The sequence below is a fragment of the Anthonomus grandis genome, chromosome 3 (assembly GCF_022605725.1).
Source record: "Anthonomus grandis grandis chromosome 3, icAntGran1.3, whole genome shotgun sequence".
NCBI lineage: Eukaryota > Metazoa > Arthropoda > Insecta > Coleoptera > Curculionidae > Anthonomus > Anthonomus grandis.
The window spans coordinates 15,190,486-15,212,603 of NC_065548.1; the positions used below are offsets into that span (position 1 = coordinate 15,190,486).

Consider the following 22,118-nt stretch of genomic DNA (forward strand, 5'->3'; position numbering starts at 1 on the left):
CAACAGTTGCGATACAGGTGCAGTATGTCGAAGTTTAGTCGAAAATAACTAAATTTTGCACTAAAAACAACGTTGCCACTAGTAAAAATAAGAGTAATCTCAACTTAGGTGACTGCAAATTGTTACTTGGGTACTGAGGTCACTGCAGTCGTGTTCGCACCACCCTCTGCAGTTACAGATACTCATGGCTTTTAATTATTAAATATGAATAAAATAAAAATAGAAAGTTAATATAATATATAACTGCATAATGTCTGTAAAAAAAAGAAAACACCTACGCTTTATTGAAAAAGAAAGTGACCTTGAAGTAACTTTAAAGGCCATTAAGACGAAAAGTTACTTCTTTCTGGTAGAAATTTGCATTTCTCAAATGCACTGTTTTCAAGACCTGTTTTCAATGAAATACCTGCCTCCAGTTAAATACCCACCCTATATTAAACACTTTGAAAATTTCGTATAGTAATAAAAAAACGTGCTTTCTACCATAAGCACCCATGTAAGATTTAATTACCGTTTTACTTTTATTTTACATTCATAAAACACGTAAATTTAAGAAACGTGCAGCTTTTGACTATTAGTTTAATCTCTCTTGAAATCGAAGCACAGTCTATTTATTTCAACATGAAATATTTGAAATACTAATTATTAATTATACTTTTTAAGCTCTGTAGCCTAAGAAAAAAAATGCTGATATTAATCAGGTGTTTCAATTGCAGAGTGAAAAAACGAATTGTGCAAAGCCTTGCAATTTTTCTTTTTATTAACGTTTAACATTTAAGTTTTAACCGTATCTTATTCCTATCTCTTTAATAGAATACAAAGTTTATAATGAAATATCGAATTCTTTAGTGGTCCTGTGGAGAGGCATGGAGTGACTCTTATTGATGACATCATATTTATGGCCCTAACACATTTAAATTATTTGAAGAGTTTTTGAATCATAATTTTAATAAGGGTATCAACATAATTATATGTCACCTATTTGTATATTGTTTGTTGCATACGTTTTATATTTATTTTTATTATGTTTGTGACTTTTAATTTCTCATGAATGCCTACTTTGTTTGTAGTGGCTAACAATCAAATCCCTTAATTTATTTACCTTTTTCCATAGAGAACTATAATAATAATGATGACGTAACACATAAATAAATAAAAACGGTCATAAATATTTTGAAATTATCAATGCTTTTATCTTTTATTAAGAAAAGTATTACGTCATACATTAAAATAGAAATAGAATTCTCTATTTAATAAGGAAAAAAATGCATATGGTTTCCATTAAAAAAAAATACATAACTTTATATTATATATTGTGTTATTACAGAGGTGTCAAAAAAAGATTTATGTCATTTTATTAAATATAAAATTTCCTATTATCTTCCTTTTATACCAGCCCTTTTCTTCTTAGACTAACATTTACAAGGTCAAAGGTATTTTAAAAAGTTTTTTGTGAAATATCTATGAAGAATTTTATGAAACTGAAATTAGTTTTACATAATACTAACAAACAATTTTTTAATTTTTTTTTTCAACAATTACCGAAATCTTGAACTAAGAAACCTATAATAAAAATCTCACCCTGTATCTATATTATTTATAATAAATAGAAATTCTTTGCCTATTTTTTGCTATAGTTTCCAAATCCCGGTAATACGGTAATAAACATAAAAATACTAGCTAATCAATCTTTTTTTTTAGCGTATTTTATTGACACGGGGATTTAGTAAGAAATATTATAATATAAAAGATAACGCCGTCTAATTTCTTTATCAATATTTAACATTGATTTGGTTTGTCTGTTGATTAGATTTTGGCACTTTGAGAATCCTCACGCCCAAAATTATCTACCTGCTTATTTGGCAACATATTTATACATTACGAGTTAAAAGTGCAGACGTTCATCATTCAGTATTATTTTATCCAAAAAAAATATAGAAATTTTATCCAGTATTTTATAAAAGTTGGACTGCAGTATTGTTATTTCAATTGGTAAGCGTATATTTAAAAAGAAAAAACAACACAATTTTATTTATCGTAATACAGCGTATCTATTTTATACTTCCGTCCTCCATTGTAACTCATATTTCAGAAAAAAAATGTGTGGTGTATGTTGTACATACGAGTATCAACTATATAATAATACTGCCGTATGTTTTTTTGCGACTTCATTTATTTTCCTCAAAAATTTGGTTTGATCTTTAGAAATAGCCATTTGTCAATAATGTCCACTACGAATAATATTATACACAATGTTCGTTATTTTAAGGATCAATATTATGTCGACGATAATATAGTATTACTTAGTTTCTAGCTAGATAACAAACATGCTTCCTTCGTCATGCCCTACATTTTCAGGAAATATGCCCCATAACTAATTAAAAGGTATATATATATAAACCACTTACCATTTGAAATGTTCAAATTCTCCAAAATATGTTTACTGTATTTGCAAATAGGGGATACATTTTATACTTATTACTTGTGTGCTAGGTCCAAATACCTAATGAGATTTAAGCTTGACAAAAAATTAGAAAAAAAATCTGGAATTCCAGAAGTCTTCTTGATGTTAAAACTTAATTCATAAAAATCTTTAATTTTTGGTTTGAAACTCTAAAACTCTAAATTTTTATATGAATCATAGAATCTTAGAGGCCAATACCGAATGACTTTGATTTTTTCATTATTGGATCATCACAATAGACTTCTGTCTGCATGGCATAATCTTTTGGTTAAATGCCAAAGTGGCTAAATTGGGCTTGCATATTATAAACATTTCGCAAATCATTTATCAATATTATTAAATATATGCTACATAATCAACTGTACTCTTATTGTTATCCATTTTATTTCTAATATAATTATTCCAAGTAATTCCGAGTCATGAGACTACAAGACTAAACAAACAGGGATCGATATATTGAGACAAAACATCAACTTACAGACACGTCTATCTTTTTCACTAGAAGGAAGCATCCATGGTATCAATATGTGGAGACATATATAGTATCAATGTAACCATTAAAAAAAACAGCTTACTTAACTCTTAACAAAATTTATTAATAAAAATGTATCTCGACAGGACACTTTTCATCTTATCTGAAAATTTCTAAAGTTGTGCCTATTTTTAAGAAGGGTTCAAGGTCTGATCCGGGCGCTTAGAGACTTATCTCATTAATTTCCCCTCTAGCGAATATCTATGAGCATAGAGGAAAATGGCCTTTTTCACGCCACATATGAAAAAGATCAACAACAATTGAAGACATTGCAGCAAAAGGGGGGCAGCTCCATTTTTGTTGTTAAAAAAACCTGGATCTGACTCTCTTTTGCACCAAAATCTCAAAAAATTGAAGACATTTCTCGTTTTTTTTTTCATTAAAAAATAACATATATAGTTAAGAACGAAAATTAACGTAGAGTACAAACCTAACATATTAAAAGAGTAAAAACTAAAAAAAAAACTGTTGTTCTAATCATCGGTTTGGTCGTCATCTTCAATACCAGACACTAGAGCTGCTGCAGCTTCTTTGGGAATATTTTCGCTTTTAGGACGTCGATAAAATTCCATTTCATCAGAAGGAACATAGTTAGTTATTGGCTAGCTACATCACATCTTTATATTTCGCATTTTTAACGGGTAAGGGTGTTTTGGATACTGGAGACCTGGAGAGTAGGGTAATTTTCCTCCATCTTGAAAATGGAAAAATTCAAAAACAAAGATAAGTCTGTAGATACACTAACACTTATCACATCCGCATTGTCCTTACTGTACTGAAAAAGACGATATGTGGAAATTATAAATCGTCCTTTAACAATCAAAGTCATTAACAATCACTTTTTTAAAATGTTTTTCATAACGCCAACTAACATCCAAAATCATATCTTGAGTAACCATGCTAGTAAAAAATGATTTAGATGCCTGTTGAATATATTTGGAATATTCAATAGGAGAAAAGATATAATCTTTGTTCTTTAGAAATTTCTCGATTACTCCAAAACAACGGTCGCAGGGGAAAAAACTGTGACCCGGTTCAGGAAAACGGTGTATAATCTTTTCAATAGCTGTAGTAGATTTCACTAAGGCAATTATTGCCTTAGTGGATGTGTAGTACCTAGTTAATGCCTTTGAGGAGCATTACTGATGTGCTGCAGTGTTTTGTAATCTCTCGAAGGTATTCTACTGTGCTTCCTATCAGCTTGATTCTGATACAGAGCCATCTTACGGGTCGCAGAACAGCAGACAGTACACAGCAATGAAACATCATATATTGTTGGTGTGGATCATGGAGTTCCTCAGGGATCGGTACTGGAGCATGTTTTGTTTTCGATTTACGTTAATGCGTCTTTTGCATCTGGTCTATGGTCATTTTGCTCCTCTGGTTGTTTGCTGTTGACACTATTCTGGTAAAAGAGGGTTGTCATCACAAGGAATTAATGGTGTCAGTGCAGAGATCGGATGGCGGAATGGTTCATAACGTATTACTCGGTTATTTTGTTGCTTAAACCAGAATAAACAGTGTATGGCTTTTGGATAATCAGGATGCGACAAAGTTCTTGGGGGGTGCCTAATCACCTAGGCTTACGAAACATATTTTTCTTTTACGTAGCCTGGTTAGGGTATTTCCTTTTTCAGCTTTGCTCTAGTTCTTTCATGCTACATACCAGTCAGTTATTATGTAAGGCATTCTTGTATAGAAGCGTTCCAGTTTGTCGGCTCGTGTTTTTGTCGGCTGTGTGCTCTTCAGAAACGGGCTCTTTGGATTGCTGTAGGGTTGGGATACTGTAAACATGCTAGAACGAGTTTTGCTAAGCTTAGGGTACTCACGGTGAGGTGTATTTTTGAGTGCCTTATTTTTGCCTACAGGAATGTTGCTCGGTATACTACAAAGAAGAAGAGTCGTTTGTCCGTAAAACATTACAGTCCACTCTTTTACAATATGTTGCGACACATGTAAAGACCTTAGCACTATCAGGTTATAGCAATGTCATAAAAAAGGTTCTGCTGAAAATTATTATTAGATCATTGAAGAGTTTTTGCTGTACAATTTCTCTATTAATTTTAATTTTGTTTAATTTAGTCAAACTTATTATTTTAATCTGCTAGTGTCGTCGTGCATCTCAAAATATATAATGTTTTTTCCTATTTATAAAAACCTTTGAAGTTATTTATGATTATAAAGAATGAAACGAATATTCTAAATATAATGCATTTCATTCAGTAGGCTAAGCCTAGCCATAACATAATAACATAGCCTTACCCTTTTAACTTCTAAACATATTTGAATATTTTATTCTAATAATTACATTATTTTGAACATGTAGTTCATAACTTTTCTTGTTTGTGGTAAAAGGCATTGGAGAAGTTGGTAATTAATTATCGGATTTTCTGACCTACTCTATTCTACATGCGCTAATATCTAGATGTTACTTATGATTTGTAAAATCATATCAAGTGTGAATCTACTTTGTCATATTTTACAGCAACCTGATAGTGTCGGTCACTTTATGTTGAGAATGTTATTTGTTAAGGACACCTGAACTGTGCAAGATATAGGTTGCTTTTAGAAATTTCCTCTTTTTCCAGTGTTACTCCTTGCGGACAATTTTGGCTTGAGGCCAGTAGATATTGTTGCCATTTAACCAATAATGGTCTACTGTTTGGACCTCTGCTACTTTAGTCTCTACACTCAAAGGAGTTTATATAGATGCAGTTTTTGTTATCTATTAGGTTCTCAGATTTCGTCTTTATTATTGTCTCTTTGATTTTATTCCCAGTTTTTAAGGCAGTTCCGATGTTGTACTTCTGAATTGCCACTGATCTTCAATTTTTTTTATGTGTGATTGCAACGGTCCCCGTAGATTCTTTCGGTGAAGAAATATTTGTTCAATCAGTTTTAAATCAATATTCACCTACATTGTGAATTTCATTGTAGGTCTAAAGTCGTTGAGGTAGTGCTGAAAGCCGTTTTCGATACCAAAGACATAAATTGAGCTTTTGTTAAATAATGTTAATTGCATTTTCCGGCAAATATTTGCTATGAAGAATTGCATTCTGAGCTTTATACTATTTTAAACCAGAATAATCTTTTTTTTTGCAACTTATTTTTTTATTCCATTAACTACTAATAAATTACATTTCATTACAATAATTTAGAAAAAGGCATGCGCATATATATTTTAGCACACCTTGTAAATATTCGCTTTAAACAATAATCGCTTAAAACGTTTTTTCTACTGTGCAGCAGCTTTATCTTTAGACGATAGAATAAACCTTTTTTGAGTAATCTAGCGACACAACACAACATACATATATATGACGCGACAAAATACATCTAAACTTAATTCATTATAATCAACACGTTTTTGTTTCAGGGTCTCCGATTTTTTTCCAACCACTTATAACGGCTCGAAAACAAAGAATAATGTAATTATAATAGAATAAAAACCAAATAAAAGGCTTAGTCTTATCGCAAAACAAGGATTACCAAAAATGCTTCAACTATAGAAATTTTTATGAGATAGTCTCAAAAATGGTTTTTTAATGACAACATGGTGATGCTGCCTAAATTAAAGAATGTGAATAATTTCTATTATATGACGTTAGGTTGTGCTGTAACGTCATTGTTCTTTTTATTATTATCTAATAGCAGTGGACCATCTAATGTGCGTAGTAACCAAATCACGGAAGTGGATTTAAAAAACTTGACCAAGAGAAATTTCGAGTATGAAGAAGTCTGTAGGTATGTACGGTTTGGATTTTGCTTTTAAATTATAATTATTTAAGGGTCTATATTTATTAATTAAATACATATGCTTTTGTTTCAAAGTTAATTTTATAAAAGCTTTTTTGCGTTGTTACCTAAAAATTTGATAAAATCTATAACTCTAAAAATTTTATTTTTAGACTAATTTTTTTTGTCCTGGGTTGGTGTTGATCTGAAATTTGCCTTTAAAGAAGAATTTATTTTTGGGTATCCCTCATGGCTGCCTATGACCAATTGGTATAGTTCTAACATACAGTGTGCAAAAAAATAAATTTTAAATACAATATTTTATTTGGACTTAAATAACCATAAATGCAGATAAATGTTTAAAAGATTTTTTGTTAAATAAAACATAATTTAATTAATGAGTGCTGAACAAGAATCGAGTTTTATAAGCGATTATATTCCAAAAATAACGTTAATTTTGTTTTAATAAATTTTTTTGTAAAATTTAGATTTACTTACTCTTCTGTTACTAATAATTTACATTAATTCTTAACAATATATTTCTTTTATAAACCCAAAAAAAAAGAAAATTATGCACGTATATAGAGTATTGATTATAATACATATTATTTTCATAAAATGCATTTAATGTAACAATTCTATGAAATAAGTATAAGAGCCTCCAATTTTTAATTTTGCTGATCACATACTATAATTTTTATTGCAGTTATGTTTGAATAATGCAATACTATACAAATAATTATTAATACATAAGATTAAACAGAACGCAACTTCTAGATTACGTAGCAATTTTTTCAATCCATATTTTTTAAGTTACAATGCTTTACAAGACTCACTTTCTTATTTTCACTTAACTTAATAAGGAATCTGGAACTGCTAAGAAATATGCTCTTTCGGCTATGTGTGGCTTTCTAGAATCAATATCGTATTTCTATCGCAGGTATTATGTTTATGTCCTGTTCGATTGGAGATAAAGCTAGATAATCCTACCGCATAAATGTACAATTAATGGACGTAGATAGTAGCAAAGGAAATAATCTTTAAGGTATCTTTACAAGATTATATATGAATAGCTATCATATGAATTTCACATTTTTGTTTAATTATACACGATGGCAATAACTATTACATCCACAATAAATATATCTACCTAGTATAAAGTTATTAAAGCTTTTACATTGCTCTTGTAAGCCCTACCTTAGATACCCTACTTGCTATGAATTTTAACACATAAAGGAAATACAAGATAAGTCAAATCTCGGGAGTGTATCCTTCAAAATATAATCCCTCTCTGTCTCTTTAGCATAGTCTTCCTGTTTCCAGGGAGACTGATTGGTATTTGTAGCTCTGGCTATTCTGATCACTTCCTGTGTTCCCACTTTCCCCTATGTAGAACTTTCGGACTTTTCGGAGTTGTACTGCTACTATGGATGTTCTCTTACTTTTTTTGGTCTCTGGGAAATTGGTTACTTGTCTTTATGAAGCAGGGTTTTACAACTTTATCTTGGCAGCTCTAAGGAACGTGTCAATAATATTAGAGGACATGGAAATAATAGGAAAGCATCTGAAAATGGTGTGGTTTGTTCTCGTCCTATTTATAGTCACTATTTGCCCTTTGCTTTTCTTTTGCAAGTCCTTAAACCAGAGTATCTTTTGGAGTGCTCCTATACTTTTCCCATACTTTGTTCCCTTTGTCCTGACTGCTTAAATTTCTGTTGTCCCATATTATTTTCTAGATTGTTGATAAGGTCTCTCTTAACAGAATGTTTGGATCTTCTTCTATTTCTCGTTGCTGCCTTGCTTCATTTATCAGTATATCTGCCACTTCATTTCTATATATGCCGGAGTGACTGGGGATCCCAGCCAGCTTAATTCTTGGGGTTTTAACCAGGGTTTGCCTCATCTTCGAAATATTTGTTCTAGGTATTCTCTGTGCATAATAATTCTATGTCATCTGCGTATCTGATTAAGTATACTTCTTCTTCTATTGTTGTCAATGTACAGTGGTCACTCCAGCAAGGATGTTGTGGTCTCTGATGCCTATGTTATCTCTTGTTTTTTTGAGTTCCTCTAATAGTTTGGGTTTTAGTTTTCACAAAATATGTAGAAATAAAGTAAATAACTATTTATTCGATGGTTTTAAACGAAGTGCTACGTCTTTATTTTGCATAGCAACAGATAAACGACAATATATAAAAATGTTCGCGTTTTTACTATACACTTCTGAATCATACACTGCCTTTACCACACTTTCTGCTGCTTTTAGTATCGCTTCTTGTGTCTTCTCATAGTCTTCTTCGTCTTCACTAACTAACTGTTCTATAATCCATGAATATTTTTCCCAATTTGCCCTTTTTGTGTTGAATCTTGCTTCTGTGGCTTTCTGATTACTTAACCTTTATTATCTTTTCTTTCTTAATTTTCAATTGTCAATATTCAATTGTTCAAAATTTCGATTAGAGTTAGTAGGTGGTCGCTCGTTTCTTTCTTCCCTAAAATTATGAAGTTTACTTGAGCTACAAGGCATAGGCTGCATATACTTAGATATTTTTTTGAGATGGTGGCGTTCTTGTATTTTCCCCGTTACTTACTATGACTAGCTCCGATTGGTCCTAACATTCTAACAGATTTTTATCATATCTATTATTGTCTTTAGCTCCCCATGCTTGGTATTGGCTGCTTCGAGCTCCCATCCAGACTAGCTTCTTTTCTTAGTCTGTCATGAATTGTATACAATGTACCGATCGGTATATGTACATCCGGCGGAAAATACATGGCTATAAGAATCAGATTTACTGTTTCTAGTCCCACCACCTCTAATACCTCTATTCTTTCCGATTTATTTATTCTGGACATTTCTATCATCTTATATAGAATCTGGCTCTTGATAAGAATAGCAATTCCTCCGTATTCATCAACCCTGTCTTTTCTTTCTATAGAATAACAAGATATGATCGTCTGTCTTGTACTGACATATCTAAGTGAGGTTTCGCATTAAGGTAGCATGTACGTTTTACTATTGAAAGTGCATGTTTATACTTATAATGAGTAGTACTATGCAACACAAGATATCAGAATGCAACATGTCGTTCTATGAAGACAATACAAATATTGATGTTGTTTTCGTTCAAATTGTACATTATTGGGTTAGCTCTTTTTATTGAACATTACCTTTTGGTTCGTTAGTTTCAACAGGATTAACCTGTATTAACAATTAAATATTATGATATTATACTCATATATTTGAATCATTCGTGTCTCATTTTGATATGTTGCCTAGTATAACTAGACATTTTATATTTTATAAAGATTATATACCCATTCAATAAATATCATTTTTCTATAAGGATAAATAATTGGTGTGTACGGACAAATATCATGCAAGTAGCAAGCTTCATATCATATGCCAATTTGGTGTTAAAGCCTTTTAAATTACCTAAATGTTAGTGCTCCTTGTCTTTTCTAATGTCATGAGAGTAATGTAAGCCTTGTCCTTCTAAGCCTAGTATTTTGTGTAGACTCTTATTTTATAACCTATTTAGATATAGTCAAAACGGCTCTTAAAAATGGACATAGCCGAAATGCGTCGAGCTTAATAAAGTTTTAACTAAATAATCGATTTTTGGATTTTTCATTTTCTTTCCCTTAATAATATTAGCAGCTTATATATACAATAAGTTCGTGCGATGATCAAGTCAAAATGACAGAGATTACTAAAGAGATATTTATTATAAGGCCTTCTAAGCTTATCTAGGATAACCCGTCTGGTTGTCAGTAACGGACCTACAGGGATCTCCAATACTAAATTAACTCTTCAGTTAATATGAAAATTATTTATCTAACTATTTTTGTAAGAGCTAGTGAGCTAACTTGTTATTCATCGATTGAAGATACTAATGGGAATATAATTGTCTTCACTAATATTCTATTTTGCGGTTTTTTTATCTGAGGGAAGCAAAAGGCGACTATCTAGGTGTAGGCTGTTGACCTACACCTTGAGCCAGTAAACAATCTTGCTTTTCCTTTTCCCGAGGGATGTAAGGACTGCTCCGGAATGTAAACTGGAGTCCGCTATTAATGTTTTAATTTCGAATAGTTAATACAGGATAAATATGCCTTCATATTTAACTAGGAAATACAGAAAGAAAAGCTCCGTCAGCAGCGAGTGAGAGTTCAGCTTAATCCAGTTTTTGTATTCGATACAATTTTAATATAGAGACACCAATTGAACGTTTTAATAAAGATGATGGAACACCTGCAATGTAAGGACTGCTCCGGTATGTAAGCTGGAGTTCGCTATTAATGTTTAAATTTTGATTAGATAATACAGAATAAATGAGCTCTGATGTTCAACTAGAAAATACGGAAAGTTTTAAAGTTCGCATAGGCTTAATTACATTTAACCACCATAACCACCATCAAGGAGCCTAGAATATTTAAATTTCACAACTTTTTCCTAGAGTCATTTTTATCCTGAAATGTAGTTCATGATCGATAAACTGAGCTAAAGTATTAATTTGATTGATGTAGATAGATTACCTGATTACCTGAAAGTATTGTATTATATAGCTTGCCTTTTATTTATCGACTTCAGCATATAAGTTCCTTAGATGTTGAAGTCTTATGTCAGCCCAGGAAAGGCTGATAGACCATGATTGGGCGGTAGTAATTATAGTAGATAATAAAGTCGAGGGTGCTAGAGAAAGTAAGGTTAATGCTATCCTCTCCTACCTAAGTTTTTGCTACGTAGAAAACAATTGAACTTTATATCGAGGAGATTATAAGAAATTTGGCATCGTCGGTTTGTTTTATTTCCTATTGCAGAAAACTGTTTTCATTTTCCTATTGGTTCATGCAGGCTTCAAGTCGGCGTAGATGGAATTTGAGGTGAAAAACAACACAGTTGTTCTTTTACCTAGAATTGGGGCTGTGACATTGGCGTATTAGAGAGGGATTAAGGTTTATGGTTTCTTATATTGAGTGATATATGGAACTTACACTCTGATTTTATGGATTTGCTCTTTTGGTTGACATAATATAAATAATTTTTTAAATTTAAACAGGAAAAAATTAGTTGTTCTATTTGGTCATCCTCAAGACCCGCTACTTTTTTAAGGAATACAATATATACAGGGTGTTCATTTGAAAACTTTCCACCACGGATTTATCGAAAACCACTGTAGAAAAAAGTCTAACGGCGTTATATCAGGAGATCTAGCAGGCCATTCTATAGGCCCCCTTCGCCCTATCCATTTATCTGGAAACTCGTCGTCTGAAATATATTTCCAGTAAGACGAAGCTCCTCCTCACTATGTTCTTCCCGTTCATCAATGGCTAGACGACGAGTTTTCAGATAAATGGGTAGGGCGAAGGGGGCCTATAGAATGGCCTGCTAGATCTCCTGATATAACGCCGTTAGACTTTTTTCTATAGGGTCATTTGAAATCTATTGTGTTTACTCCCCAACCTGAAAGTTTGGATGAACTTCGTCAATGCATCATCGACAGCTGCCATGATATCCCACAACATGTTTTTGAAAATGTCCGTCAGGAATTTACACATCGCTTATAACATTGTTTGGCCAAAAACGGGCAACATTTTGAACACTTATTGAAATAAAAACTGATATTTTCATGTTTTTGTTTTCTATCTGAACAAATTAAGATATACAAAGATTTTTCTAATTTTCTCGAAAACGAATCGACCGATTTAAAAAATCAAACGTCAAAATAAAAGACCTTTTAAACAAGCTATTACTCGATGTCCCTTGTCATTTAAAATTTTTAAGGGGATGACCCTGGGGGGCAGATGGTGAAAGGGGGTGAAGTAATTTTTGATTAGAAATTTGTCCCCCTTGACAAACCTTTTGACGTATTTCTGCGTTTTTTTTTTTAAACAATGGAAGTTTTCAAATGAACACCCTGTATGTATAATGAATTTTATTTAGAAAACTACTATGTGCGGTTTTTCAATAAATATTTTCGATATCATTACTAAGAATAGTCAGTTTCCGTCTTGACCAAAGAAGTCAAGAATATATATATACCTGATGAAATTTTCAGCTCTTTGTTGTTTAAGTACGTCCTTGTATTTTACATTAAACAGTAGGGTATTTAATATTTTTAGAGAGTGGAAGCATGCTCTTCATGAAGAAAAACAAGATAAAGAAGAAGATCTCCCAGCAGATGAGCAACTTATGAAACTAGACTACATAAACTGGGACGATGATTTAGGGTTAAGCTCTCATTTTCGCTGTGATAATAGTATTAGGCCAAAGCAATTTACCCAAAGGGGTAAATATTATGTATTATATAATTTTATTCAAGCAGAAAAAGAGTTTGCTTGTACCGAAAGTATCACCTTAAGTGCGCCTGGAGATTTTAGGTAAGGTTATAATATTTAAACTCAGGTATTATTTTAAAATTTCAGTTTACTTTTAAACACTTTAAAAAGCAAATATTACGCGTGTTATAGGAATGTTGAGTATTACTTTACTTGAGGACGTCAATTGGTCCTATTTTTGTTTTATGTTTGTTTAATGATAATGAGTAAGACTAAAATATATTTACAATGTACGAGTATAATTGTTTTCATAAAAAAACTGTTATATAGGTTTTTACATAATTCTTTTAAAAAGATTTTTAGATAATATCATCGAATTAGTTAACTACTGGAAAGGCCCAATAAGCGTAGCATTATATGCCCCAGGAGATGATTTTTACACAACTCTAAATGCTATAGCGTACCTTAGAAATTGTGCTGATGATTTGATAGTAAAATTGGTAACTTTTCACCTTATATTTGATCAGGAGCACACTCCTAAATTAAAGGTAACTAGGAATAACTTTATAAACTTTTAGAAATAATTCAGTTATGTTTTATTTTTGCATGTACCAACTCAAAACTTTTTTAATATAATAATTCCTTTTTTGAACAGCTTAAAGGAATGGCAGTGGAAAGTTTTCAATGTGCTTATTTTGTTGAGCTTCTAATAAAATTTCTGCTGTTTTTGCGGTTTTAATTTAGGTAAACGTAATTTGTATTATATGATAGGTCAACTTGACAATTAAATATAATTTAATAAAAGTATGCCACACAAATACCCGAACAAGATATTTCAATTCTTAGATAATCTAAGTAGTCATCAAAAATAATAAATTAAATCAGAGATAGTCTGGTATCAGGATGAGACGAAATATCTTTATATTTATTATAATCTTGAAACCATGTATTTTGATACTTTTAAGTATTTTGTATCTAATACCTAAAATCATTTACCTTTTGAACAGATTCTTTTTAGATAATTGGTGCCATAATATTACAATTTATAAAGCCTTTGATAACGTTGATAATTACCCGCTTATACATAGTGGCAAGTTTTAACTTAAGGCACTTTGTTTTGCAGTAGTAATATTACACATTTTCTTAACAATAACAGACTAATGCTAGTTGTCAATTCTACAACACTGCAACTTTGACGAAATGATTTTTAATACCTTAAGAAAAAGATCTGTTCGTTAAGCAACCAAAAGTTATATCTTTTATTGTAATTATGTAGTTTATAGGTCTAGTCCAGTTTGGTGCCCTCCTTAAGACCATATTATATTCATCATTAATGTACAGTGATTTACTTAATTTTTAACATTTCTATCTACCTGTATTTAATCTAATGATATAGGTCAAAATTCGAGTCATTTTTCTACCTGTTCTACTTGAAAGTGGCATACTGCATATCGTTGCTTTAAGTTTCATATTTTTGTACGATATCGAATAATATACTACTTAAACGAAAATCTACAAAGATACCGATGTGCACTTAGTCAGTTGCCTAATCCTGTAGATTTTATTATTTGGGAGTCTTAGAGATAAAATACGAAAATATCAGATTCTAGATAATATAATTATATCCGATATTAGTATTGAAGGCAAAAATCATTAATAAAACGCTTATATTCGTCTTATAAGCGTTGAGAATTTTATGAATTATTTCTCGTGACCTCAGATTGTAAGTTTGCTTTTAATTTTTTTTTATCGGATAAGAGATTAAGAATATTTCCTATAATATAATGTAGAGAACTGACGCGTGTATATTGTTAATTTTGAAAAAAAAAGAATAATGCGGAAGAATGGTGGCTTGCTTAGTAGAGGTTATATAGTTTCTAAAGATCAAGTTTGATCCAAGATCAATTTTTTTCTTATTTTAAACACACTTACAACAGCTTGATGGTTGGTGCTTAGATAAAATGATGATAACTTGGGTGAAGATAACTAACCGTGCCGAAAATTTTATGTTATTAAAAAAATATGCTTCGGCCACTTAGAAACAACACTTCCATATATGAAATCTTTTTCTTTATTCTAGGATGGCACCTTTACACTTTTGGACACGTATCAAGATACTTATAATTGTTCAGTTCAACCGCCATGGCAAACAGTTAAAGATGCAGATATGTATAAATCAAAAAACAACCTTTTGTATCCCATCAACGTAGCACGTAACGTTGCAAAATTGGCCGCCAAAACTTACCTAGTTTTCCCCAGCGACATTGAATTATATCCGTCAAAAGGCTTTATACCGTTATTTCTAAAATTTGTGAGAAATAATTTAGAGCTATTTACTGAGGGCACTAGAAATGTGTTCGTCTTACCCATTTTTGAAGTTCTTGAGAACCAAGCAGTACCGAGAAATAAAAGCGAGTTACTCAGCATGCTAAATAATAAAACGGCCTTCGTGTTTCATCAGAAAGTCTGTCAGTTGTGTCACAAGGTAAGAATCACATTGAATTCTAAAAATTAAAATATTACATTTACCAATTTTTTTAAAGGTAATTGATGGTGACCAGTGGATTAAAGCAAAAGAAACGTCAGGACTTGATATTTTTTCAGTCGGTAAACGACATGGCAAATATGGCGTTTGGGAACCTTTTTTTGTATGTACCCAGAAAGAGCCCTTGTGGGACGAAAGAATGACTTGGGAAGGACAAAATAATAAAATGGTTCAAGTAAGTTTTAATTAGAGGATCTATATTGAAGCTATGAACTACAGATTATTACTTCTTTTTCCTCTTCTCCCTATTCCGCTGCTATCCATTAATGGATGTTGCGATCACTTCTGGCCATTGTTTCTACCTCTGGTGGATGCCGGTGTTCGATATTTTAGAGTCACGACATCCTCTTTTTACCTAAATCCTCTTCTTCCATTTATTTCTCTTTTTCTTAGTAGTAAGAGAGAAAGTGGTACTTTTCATTTCGTAACACATGTCCCAGGTACAACGTTTTCCTGCATTTTATCATGCTCAGCTATTCACGTTCTCTTCCTTTATCGTCCTCAAAAGTTCCTCGTTGATTTTGCTTGTTGTCCATGGGACTTTTGAGATTCTTCGGTAGATCGACATTTCAAATGCTTCCAGCCTATTCATTGTGCTTACCTGCAATGTGCAGCCTTCCATATTATCATACAACAGTACCTACGGACGATCCTTAAAAACACAGAAACATGCTAGGAACATGCCAGAAACATTCGCTTGCGACAATAGAAACATGCCAGCAATGATACGTACGTACATAGAAACGTACCAAAATCTTTTCTGGCAGCATCCATGTCACCTTTTTCAACGTCAGTATGACATCCTATGTGGGATATTTCTGCGACATTTTAGAACGTCGAATGTAAAGTCCAGTGCAACGATATATTAGAATGGTCACCCGTCAAAACACCAGCATTTTACTTCTCAAACAATGTAAATAGAAGATGGATGACATTGTTTGGCAAAAGTAAAGTCCAGTGCAACGATATATTAGAATGGTCACCCATCAAAACACCAGCATTTTACTTCTCAAACAATGTAAATAGAAGGTGGATGACATTGTTTGGCAGGTGGATGCTGGTGTTTTGACGGGTGACCATTCTAATATATCGTTGCACTGGACTTTATGCCTTTAGTACATGATATATTTGCTGTGGAAATATACCACAAATGTTTCATTTAAAAAATTTATAGCAATATTTCTGATTTAGATCTTATAAAAATAAAAATCAAGATTTAGTTGAAAGAATTAAATGTATTTTATACATACTTTTTTAATATAACTCTTAACAAAAATTACACCTATCAGTATAAAAGAATAGGCGAATTTTAAGCCCTTATAACTATTACAACTATATTCATTTACAAACGCGAAAATGAAAGCAAAAGAAATTAGAATAACAAGAATAATAATAATAATTATTATTGTTATAATAATAATATATAATAATACTTCTATTCTATATTTTTTCTTCTTAATTTTTCTGATATTAAACACATCAAAAGTATTAGAACACGTTTGACCATGCACCACATTGTTGCGTCACAGTAAGGAAAATCCAAAAGCGGCCGGTGAAAACGACAAAAAAACACCACCTTCGACACGTTTATAGCGTCACTGCAGCTAGTGTTGCCAACATCTGGTGTGTTTTAGTTTTGTAACCAATAATTAAAATATAACTATATCATTTTTATGGCGGTTAATTTAAATAGATAATTTTGAGATAATTTTGCAAAATAACTGCAGAGATTTGAACGAAATGCTCTGGTGAAGTGGTAGTAGACAATATTTTGATTTATAATTTTTAGACGACTATAAGTCAGAAACTGGATATTAGAAATTATTTATTTGCAACATTTTTTTTTATTTTATGACAGCTAAATTTTTCACAAACACACACATAAAAATTAATTAGTAAAATGTTTCTAGACATCACAACATCGTATGAGAATCGTACCAGCAATATTTTATAAAAATCATCGCTAGAATGTACGATAAATGTCCGAAATATTTGGTCATAAATGATACTTAAATGGTATGTTTCTGGCATGTCCTGTGTTGTCTGGGATATGCAATATTTTGTAAATCTTATTCTGAGGTTGAAGTTAAAGTCAGAGTCGTAAAGACGTTTTTGAATCTCATGATTGACCCCCTCGCTTTTTCTATTCGGCATTCGATTTTTACGTGTAAAAAATAGTCTTCACATAACCAAGTCCCCAAATAGTTAAACTTTTTTATTTATCCTATGACTATCGTATAAGAGTTTCGCATTCTCAAACCCTTCTAAATTGCAGGTGAATACTAGAAATTTTGTCTTTATATAATGATGTTAATTACCATAAGTCGGAAGTCCATTCAACTATGTCAGCTGCGTACCATATATTGTTGATCCATGTGCCATTTACTTTGATGCCGAATTGTTGTCCTTCAAGAGCGTTTTAGAAGATGTTTTCAGAGTAAAGTTTAGACATAAGTGGGAAGAGGAACATTCCTATTTTACACCTCTAAGGATCTTCTGTGCCTTTGTATCTTTGTTATTAAATCTAACTGTAACTGATTGGTTTCAGTATCAGTTTTTAATACAGCGTATGTCTTTCTGATCTATGCCAAGTTGTCTCAGCATTTGAATGAGTTAATGATGTTGCACCCTATCAATTTTTTTTATAATGTATGAAACACATCACTATATATACATCTTTCTCTGATCGTAACAGTTCTGAACCAACAGTTGGATTCTGTAGTGAATGACCTTAAGAAATACTTTCACAGTGCGGCTCATCAAGTTGACCAATCTATGATTTTTACATCTTGTTACTTAATTTTCATTGTCTAGTAATATGAGCAATTTACCAAATCTGGCCTAACCGTTTTCTTATCTTTCGAGCTTTTTATTGCTCTAGAAATCTCTTCTTTATGTTACTACAAGTTATCTTCCAAATATTACTAAACATAATTAGAGAATATATTGGAAAATTTATTACATATTGACCTCATTAACTACTACATAAAGCTGTTAGCTCATGATTGAAATAAGGAATACAAAAAGAATCTTCAATTTCGCTTCTAAGGCATCATTCTTGCGGTAATTCTCTTCAAGGATTATAGCTAATTTAAGTAAAGAGATAAAGTGAGCTTTCAGATACCCGTAGAGGTTTCTTGATAACTTGGGCTATGTGTTGTTTTAAAATACTAATGAAACATTGTCTGATGATTAGATTTCTAGGTAAATTTACGATAGATTGTAGCTCAAATTATGATGGTAATAGTTTGGGCAAATTTAAAATGCCAAGGAAACACAGATAACTCCAAGAACATGCTATAGGTCTCTTTGGGCTGGTCATACTGGTCATTCAAAAATCTGGTCTTAATTTGCATAAAAATATCCTCTCCTTTTATAGAAGCGGATAGCATCCACAATAGTTGGTAGTAAGTGCTTTGTGACCTGAAGAAAGGCTCTAAGTCTGGCTCTAGAATGAACGATAAGGCTTGTGTAGGTTTTTCTGGAAATTACCCTAGGGCCAGTTAATTTTAATTTTAAACATCGTAGCCCAGTCAAATTAGTAAAGGATGGATGGTCATTCAGGTACTGCTGGTAACAAGGATGCAGACGTCCTTACTAGACTGGTATTACTGAAACGACCAGTAGATCCTGAATCCTTAGACGAGACTTAACGAAACGAGTCCGATGCTTATATCCCCAAACCATTACTGTGCTTACATAGTTGTGTTAGTTTTACTAAAGACCGGTCTTTTAGATGGACTAGGTAATACTGCACAGCTTCTAAGATAACCTGGGTTGTCGTTGGTATTGAGAGAAAGAAGAAACTGTAAACTGCCTTATCGAAAGGTGCCCTGCATTTATTCGCACTTTACAGTTTTCCTAATGAGATTAAACATTGGCTTTTCCAAACAAGACTATAAGCTTCTGGTAACCTTTCTTTGAGCATGACAGGTGACCTTTGTATAAAATATTTTATGGCTGTTGCAGCTCTTTGCAACAGCCATTATTTAATAACATTTGTGGCAAAGGCCAACCATTTTTCGACGTCAAACTGAGTTATTTATTTATGTTTTTTTTTTCATAAACCATTCAACCAAGCATTTATTTTGGAATAAGATAATTGAAAAATTCATAGCGAATAATTCCTAATATCGTAAGAACAAAAGAAATAGAAACGATTGACTTTGATGACTAATCTATGTCACTATCAGGTTAGGTAGTTAAGACCTCTTCTAAATTTGAAAAATGCAACCAATATTCCTATAATATTTAAATACTATGATTATACATTTATATTTTAAAATTAATGAACACGTACCTACCTTGTAACATAAATTAAATTTTAGGCCTATACTCTGTGTGAAATGGACTACAACTTTTACGTAATGGATAACGCCTACCTAATTCACAGACCAGGAGTAAAAAAGAAAAAGGATCAAATTAAAAACCATTATTCACTTGTGGTTCACGATTTTCAGCTTCTCAAAAATATCACTAAAGAAATTCAAGTCATATATGGCCATAATGAAAATTGTACTGTTTCGGCACCTGCGCCAACCCGACCAAATAATAAACCAGAAGTGGCTGGTAAAAATCAGGCACAAAAAAAGGAACAAGTTGTTAAAGATAACCCTAAAAAAGAAAAAGTTTAGAAACCTAATTCTAGTCTTGTAGGAAAATGTTAGTCTGTTACCTGGTAGCTAGAAAATATTGATATTTTTTCAGTTTTTTTTAAATTTGGAAGCATTAGACTGAAGATAATCCAATATTAGTAATTAACAATAGTGTACTTTAAATTCCCTTTATTATTATTTTTCGCATTATACGCTATTATCACATATTGTACAGATGAATAGTTATTTAATAAATCTATTATAATATAATGCCTTTCTTTTTTATTAATAACACTTCGTTTTATGGTGGCTAGTGCTTCTCGAATTGATAAAAAAATAAGATAATTCATAAAGAATGAGACGTCATACTGTACATGGATCTTTTATTAATCTGAGATAGTCGATGCACTTCTTCACAGACTTCTATTAAGTCCTATTATGCAAACAAACATCATGTTCGGATACAAATTTTACAGCTTTTTAAAGAAGACTCTTTTGCAATTAAGCAAATGAAGATGGATATAATGGTATATAGTGCTCTAAACTATATCATCATCAAATTAAAATGCTAGGATTTAAATAATCTTCAAATATTCTTTCTTTACATTACATAACAGCAATAGTATTTCAGACTAATCAACAATAGTTTCATTTAAAATTAAATATTTTATTTTCTCTTAATCTTCTTTATATTGATTATCTTTCTGCTTATAAATAAATTTATTGTAAAGTAGTTTTTTTATTTAAAAATTATTCTAATATAAAAAATATCTTCTAACCCTAATATTTACACTTAACTCTAAATAGAAATATAACCACAGTCAGTGTCTTAATTAATAAATAATATAAACATTTAAAAATGCAAGATTCTTATAAAATACTTACAAATTGCAACAAAGTTATAAGTTATGATATATTTAATAAATCTTTTCAATTTAAAAACTATAGTCAGATCACCTGAAGTAAATTGGCGAATATTTTTTTACTTATTTAACTTAAAGTATTTATATACACAAAAAAAATAAATATAAAAAAATAATAGACCTGAGAAACAAAAAGGTACATAACCCTATTGCTAGTCTATAGGTTGAGCCCATGGGTGTTCTATATGTCCGTACTGAATTGCCTTCAAATCTTCCCTGACTCTACGGTATATGGGACTTTTGTGTTGGGTGGTGGGTATGTAGATCATTTGGTCTTCGTATTCTATTGAGTTTATTGGGCTTACTATACAGGCCGTACCAGATCCAAACATTTCAAGAAGCTAAAACAAAAAAAAATTAAAAAATAGAGGCAGGCCTTATATTCATTAATTATTAAATAAATTCCAAATTTAAATATACCAAAAATAAGTATTATTTTGTATGGTATGTATAAAAACTAGCTCAGATGCGAAAGTCTGATAAAAACGAGCAGTGATTTTTGTGACCATGGATGTTCAATATATTATTTAAACCAAATAAGCAATACCTTCAATTATGTAAATCTTGTTACCTCCACAATTAAAACTATTTAATTTACTATGAACTTAAACGTAATCAATATAATTAAATAAACTGGTAAATAGCTTACGCACATGTCGAAACAAAAGCGCATGGCATATGCGAACGTTGACAGAATTATGATAATTTTCGTACATGAATTACACGTCGTACATGAGTACACATCTAAAGACTATAGCTCGTGAGGTTTAATTAAAGAATTGGATATTTTTCATATAACAGAGTGTTATGACCTAGTTTTTGGGAATTTGTTGCAAGCAGTTGTACCGACACCATCAAACTAAAGAGATAGGCCTACTTCATTAGCTATAAAGTTTAAGATTGAGATGAAAAAATAGCAATAGCGCAGTCGATATTTTTAGTAAAGTAAAGCCTGCATAAGGATTAAGCTAAACTTCTTCTATAGTAAATTGCGACGAGTTTGGATACCATCAGTGCTGCCTCGAATATTGCTTGAGATACT

At 31.5% G+C, this 22,118-nt stretch overlaps 2 protein-coding genes across 3 annotated transcripts in view; one reads left to right on the forward strand and one right to left on the reverse strand.

Annotated features, from left to right (window-relative positions):
* Nucleotides 1-1,831: 1,831 nt before the first annotated feature.
* Nucleotides 1,832-20,423, forward strand: LOC126734608 (beta-1,4-glucuronyltransferase 1-like). 2 transcript variants are annotated; one of them, XM_050438299.1, is made up of 7 exons: nt 1,832-1,992; nt 6,373-6,740; nt 12,858-13,115; nt 13,369-13,561; nt 15,094-15,498; nt 15,557-15,733; nt 19,887-20,423. In XM_050438299.1, the coding sequence occupies exons 2-7, from the start codon at nt 6,550-6,552 to the stop codon at nt 20,190-20,192; spliced, it is 1,530 nt and encodes a 509-aa protein (XP_050294256.1). In that variant the 5' UTR covers nt 1,832-1,992; nt 6,373-6,549; the 3' UTR covers nt 20,193-20,423. The 2 variants fall into 2 exon arrangements, with proteins under 2 accessions (XP_050294256.1, XP_050294257.1); XM_050438300.1 differs by lacking the exon at nt 1,832-1,992 and adding an exon at nt 7,672-7,776 and having other exon boundaries at nt 6,725-6,740.
* Nucleotides 20,326-22,118, reverse strand: part of LOC126734609 (branched-chain-amino-acid aminotransferase, cytosolic) — a 35,910-nt gene continuing 34,117 nt past the window's right edge. Inside the window, exon 8 of the mRNA XM_050438301.1 lies at nt 20,326-21,417. Coding sequence (XP_050294258.1) covers nt 21,229-21,417 — 189 coding nt within the window. The 3' untranslated portion in view covers nt 20,326-21,228. The remainder of the gene's footprint in view (nt 21,418-22,118) is intronic.

Excerpts from the sequence above, each read along its gene's own strand:
- LOC126734608 (XM_050438299.1), top strand. The coding sequence starts at position 6,550 with ATGGTGATGCTGCCTAAATTAAAGAATGTGAATAATTTCTATTATATG. Across the intron at positions 13,562-15,093 it reads AGCACACTCCTAAATTAAAG|GATGGCACCTTTACACTTTT; the intron begins GTAACTAGGAAT and ends TCTTTATTCTAG. Across the intron at positions 15,734-19,886 it reads AAAATAATAAAATGGTTCAA|GCCTATACTCTGTGTGAAAT; the intron begins GTAAGTTTTAAT and ends ATTAAATTTTAG.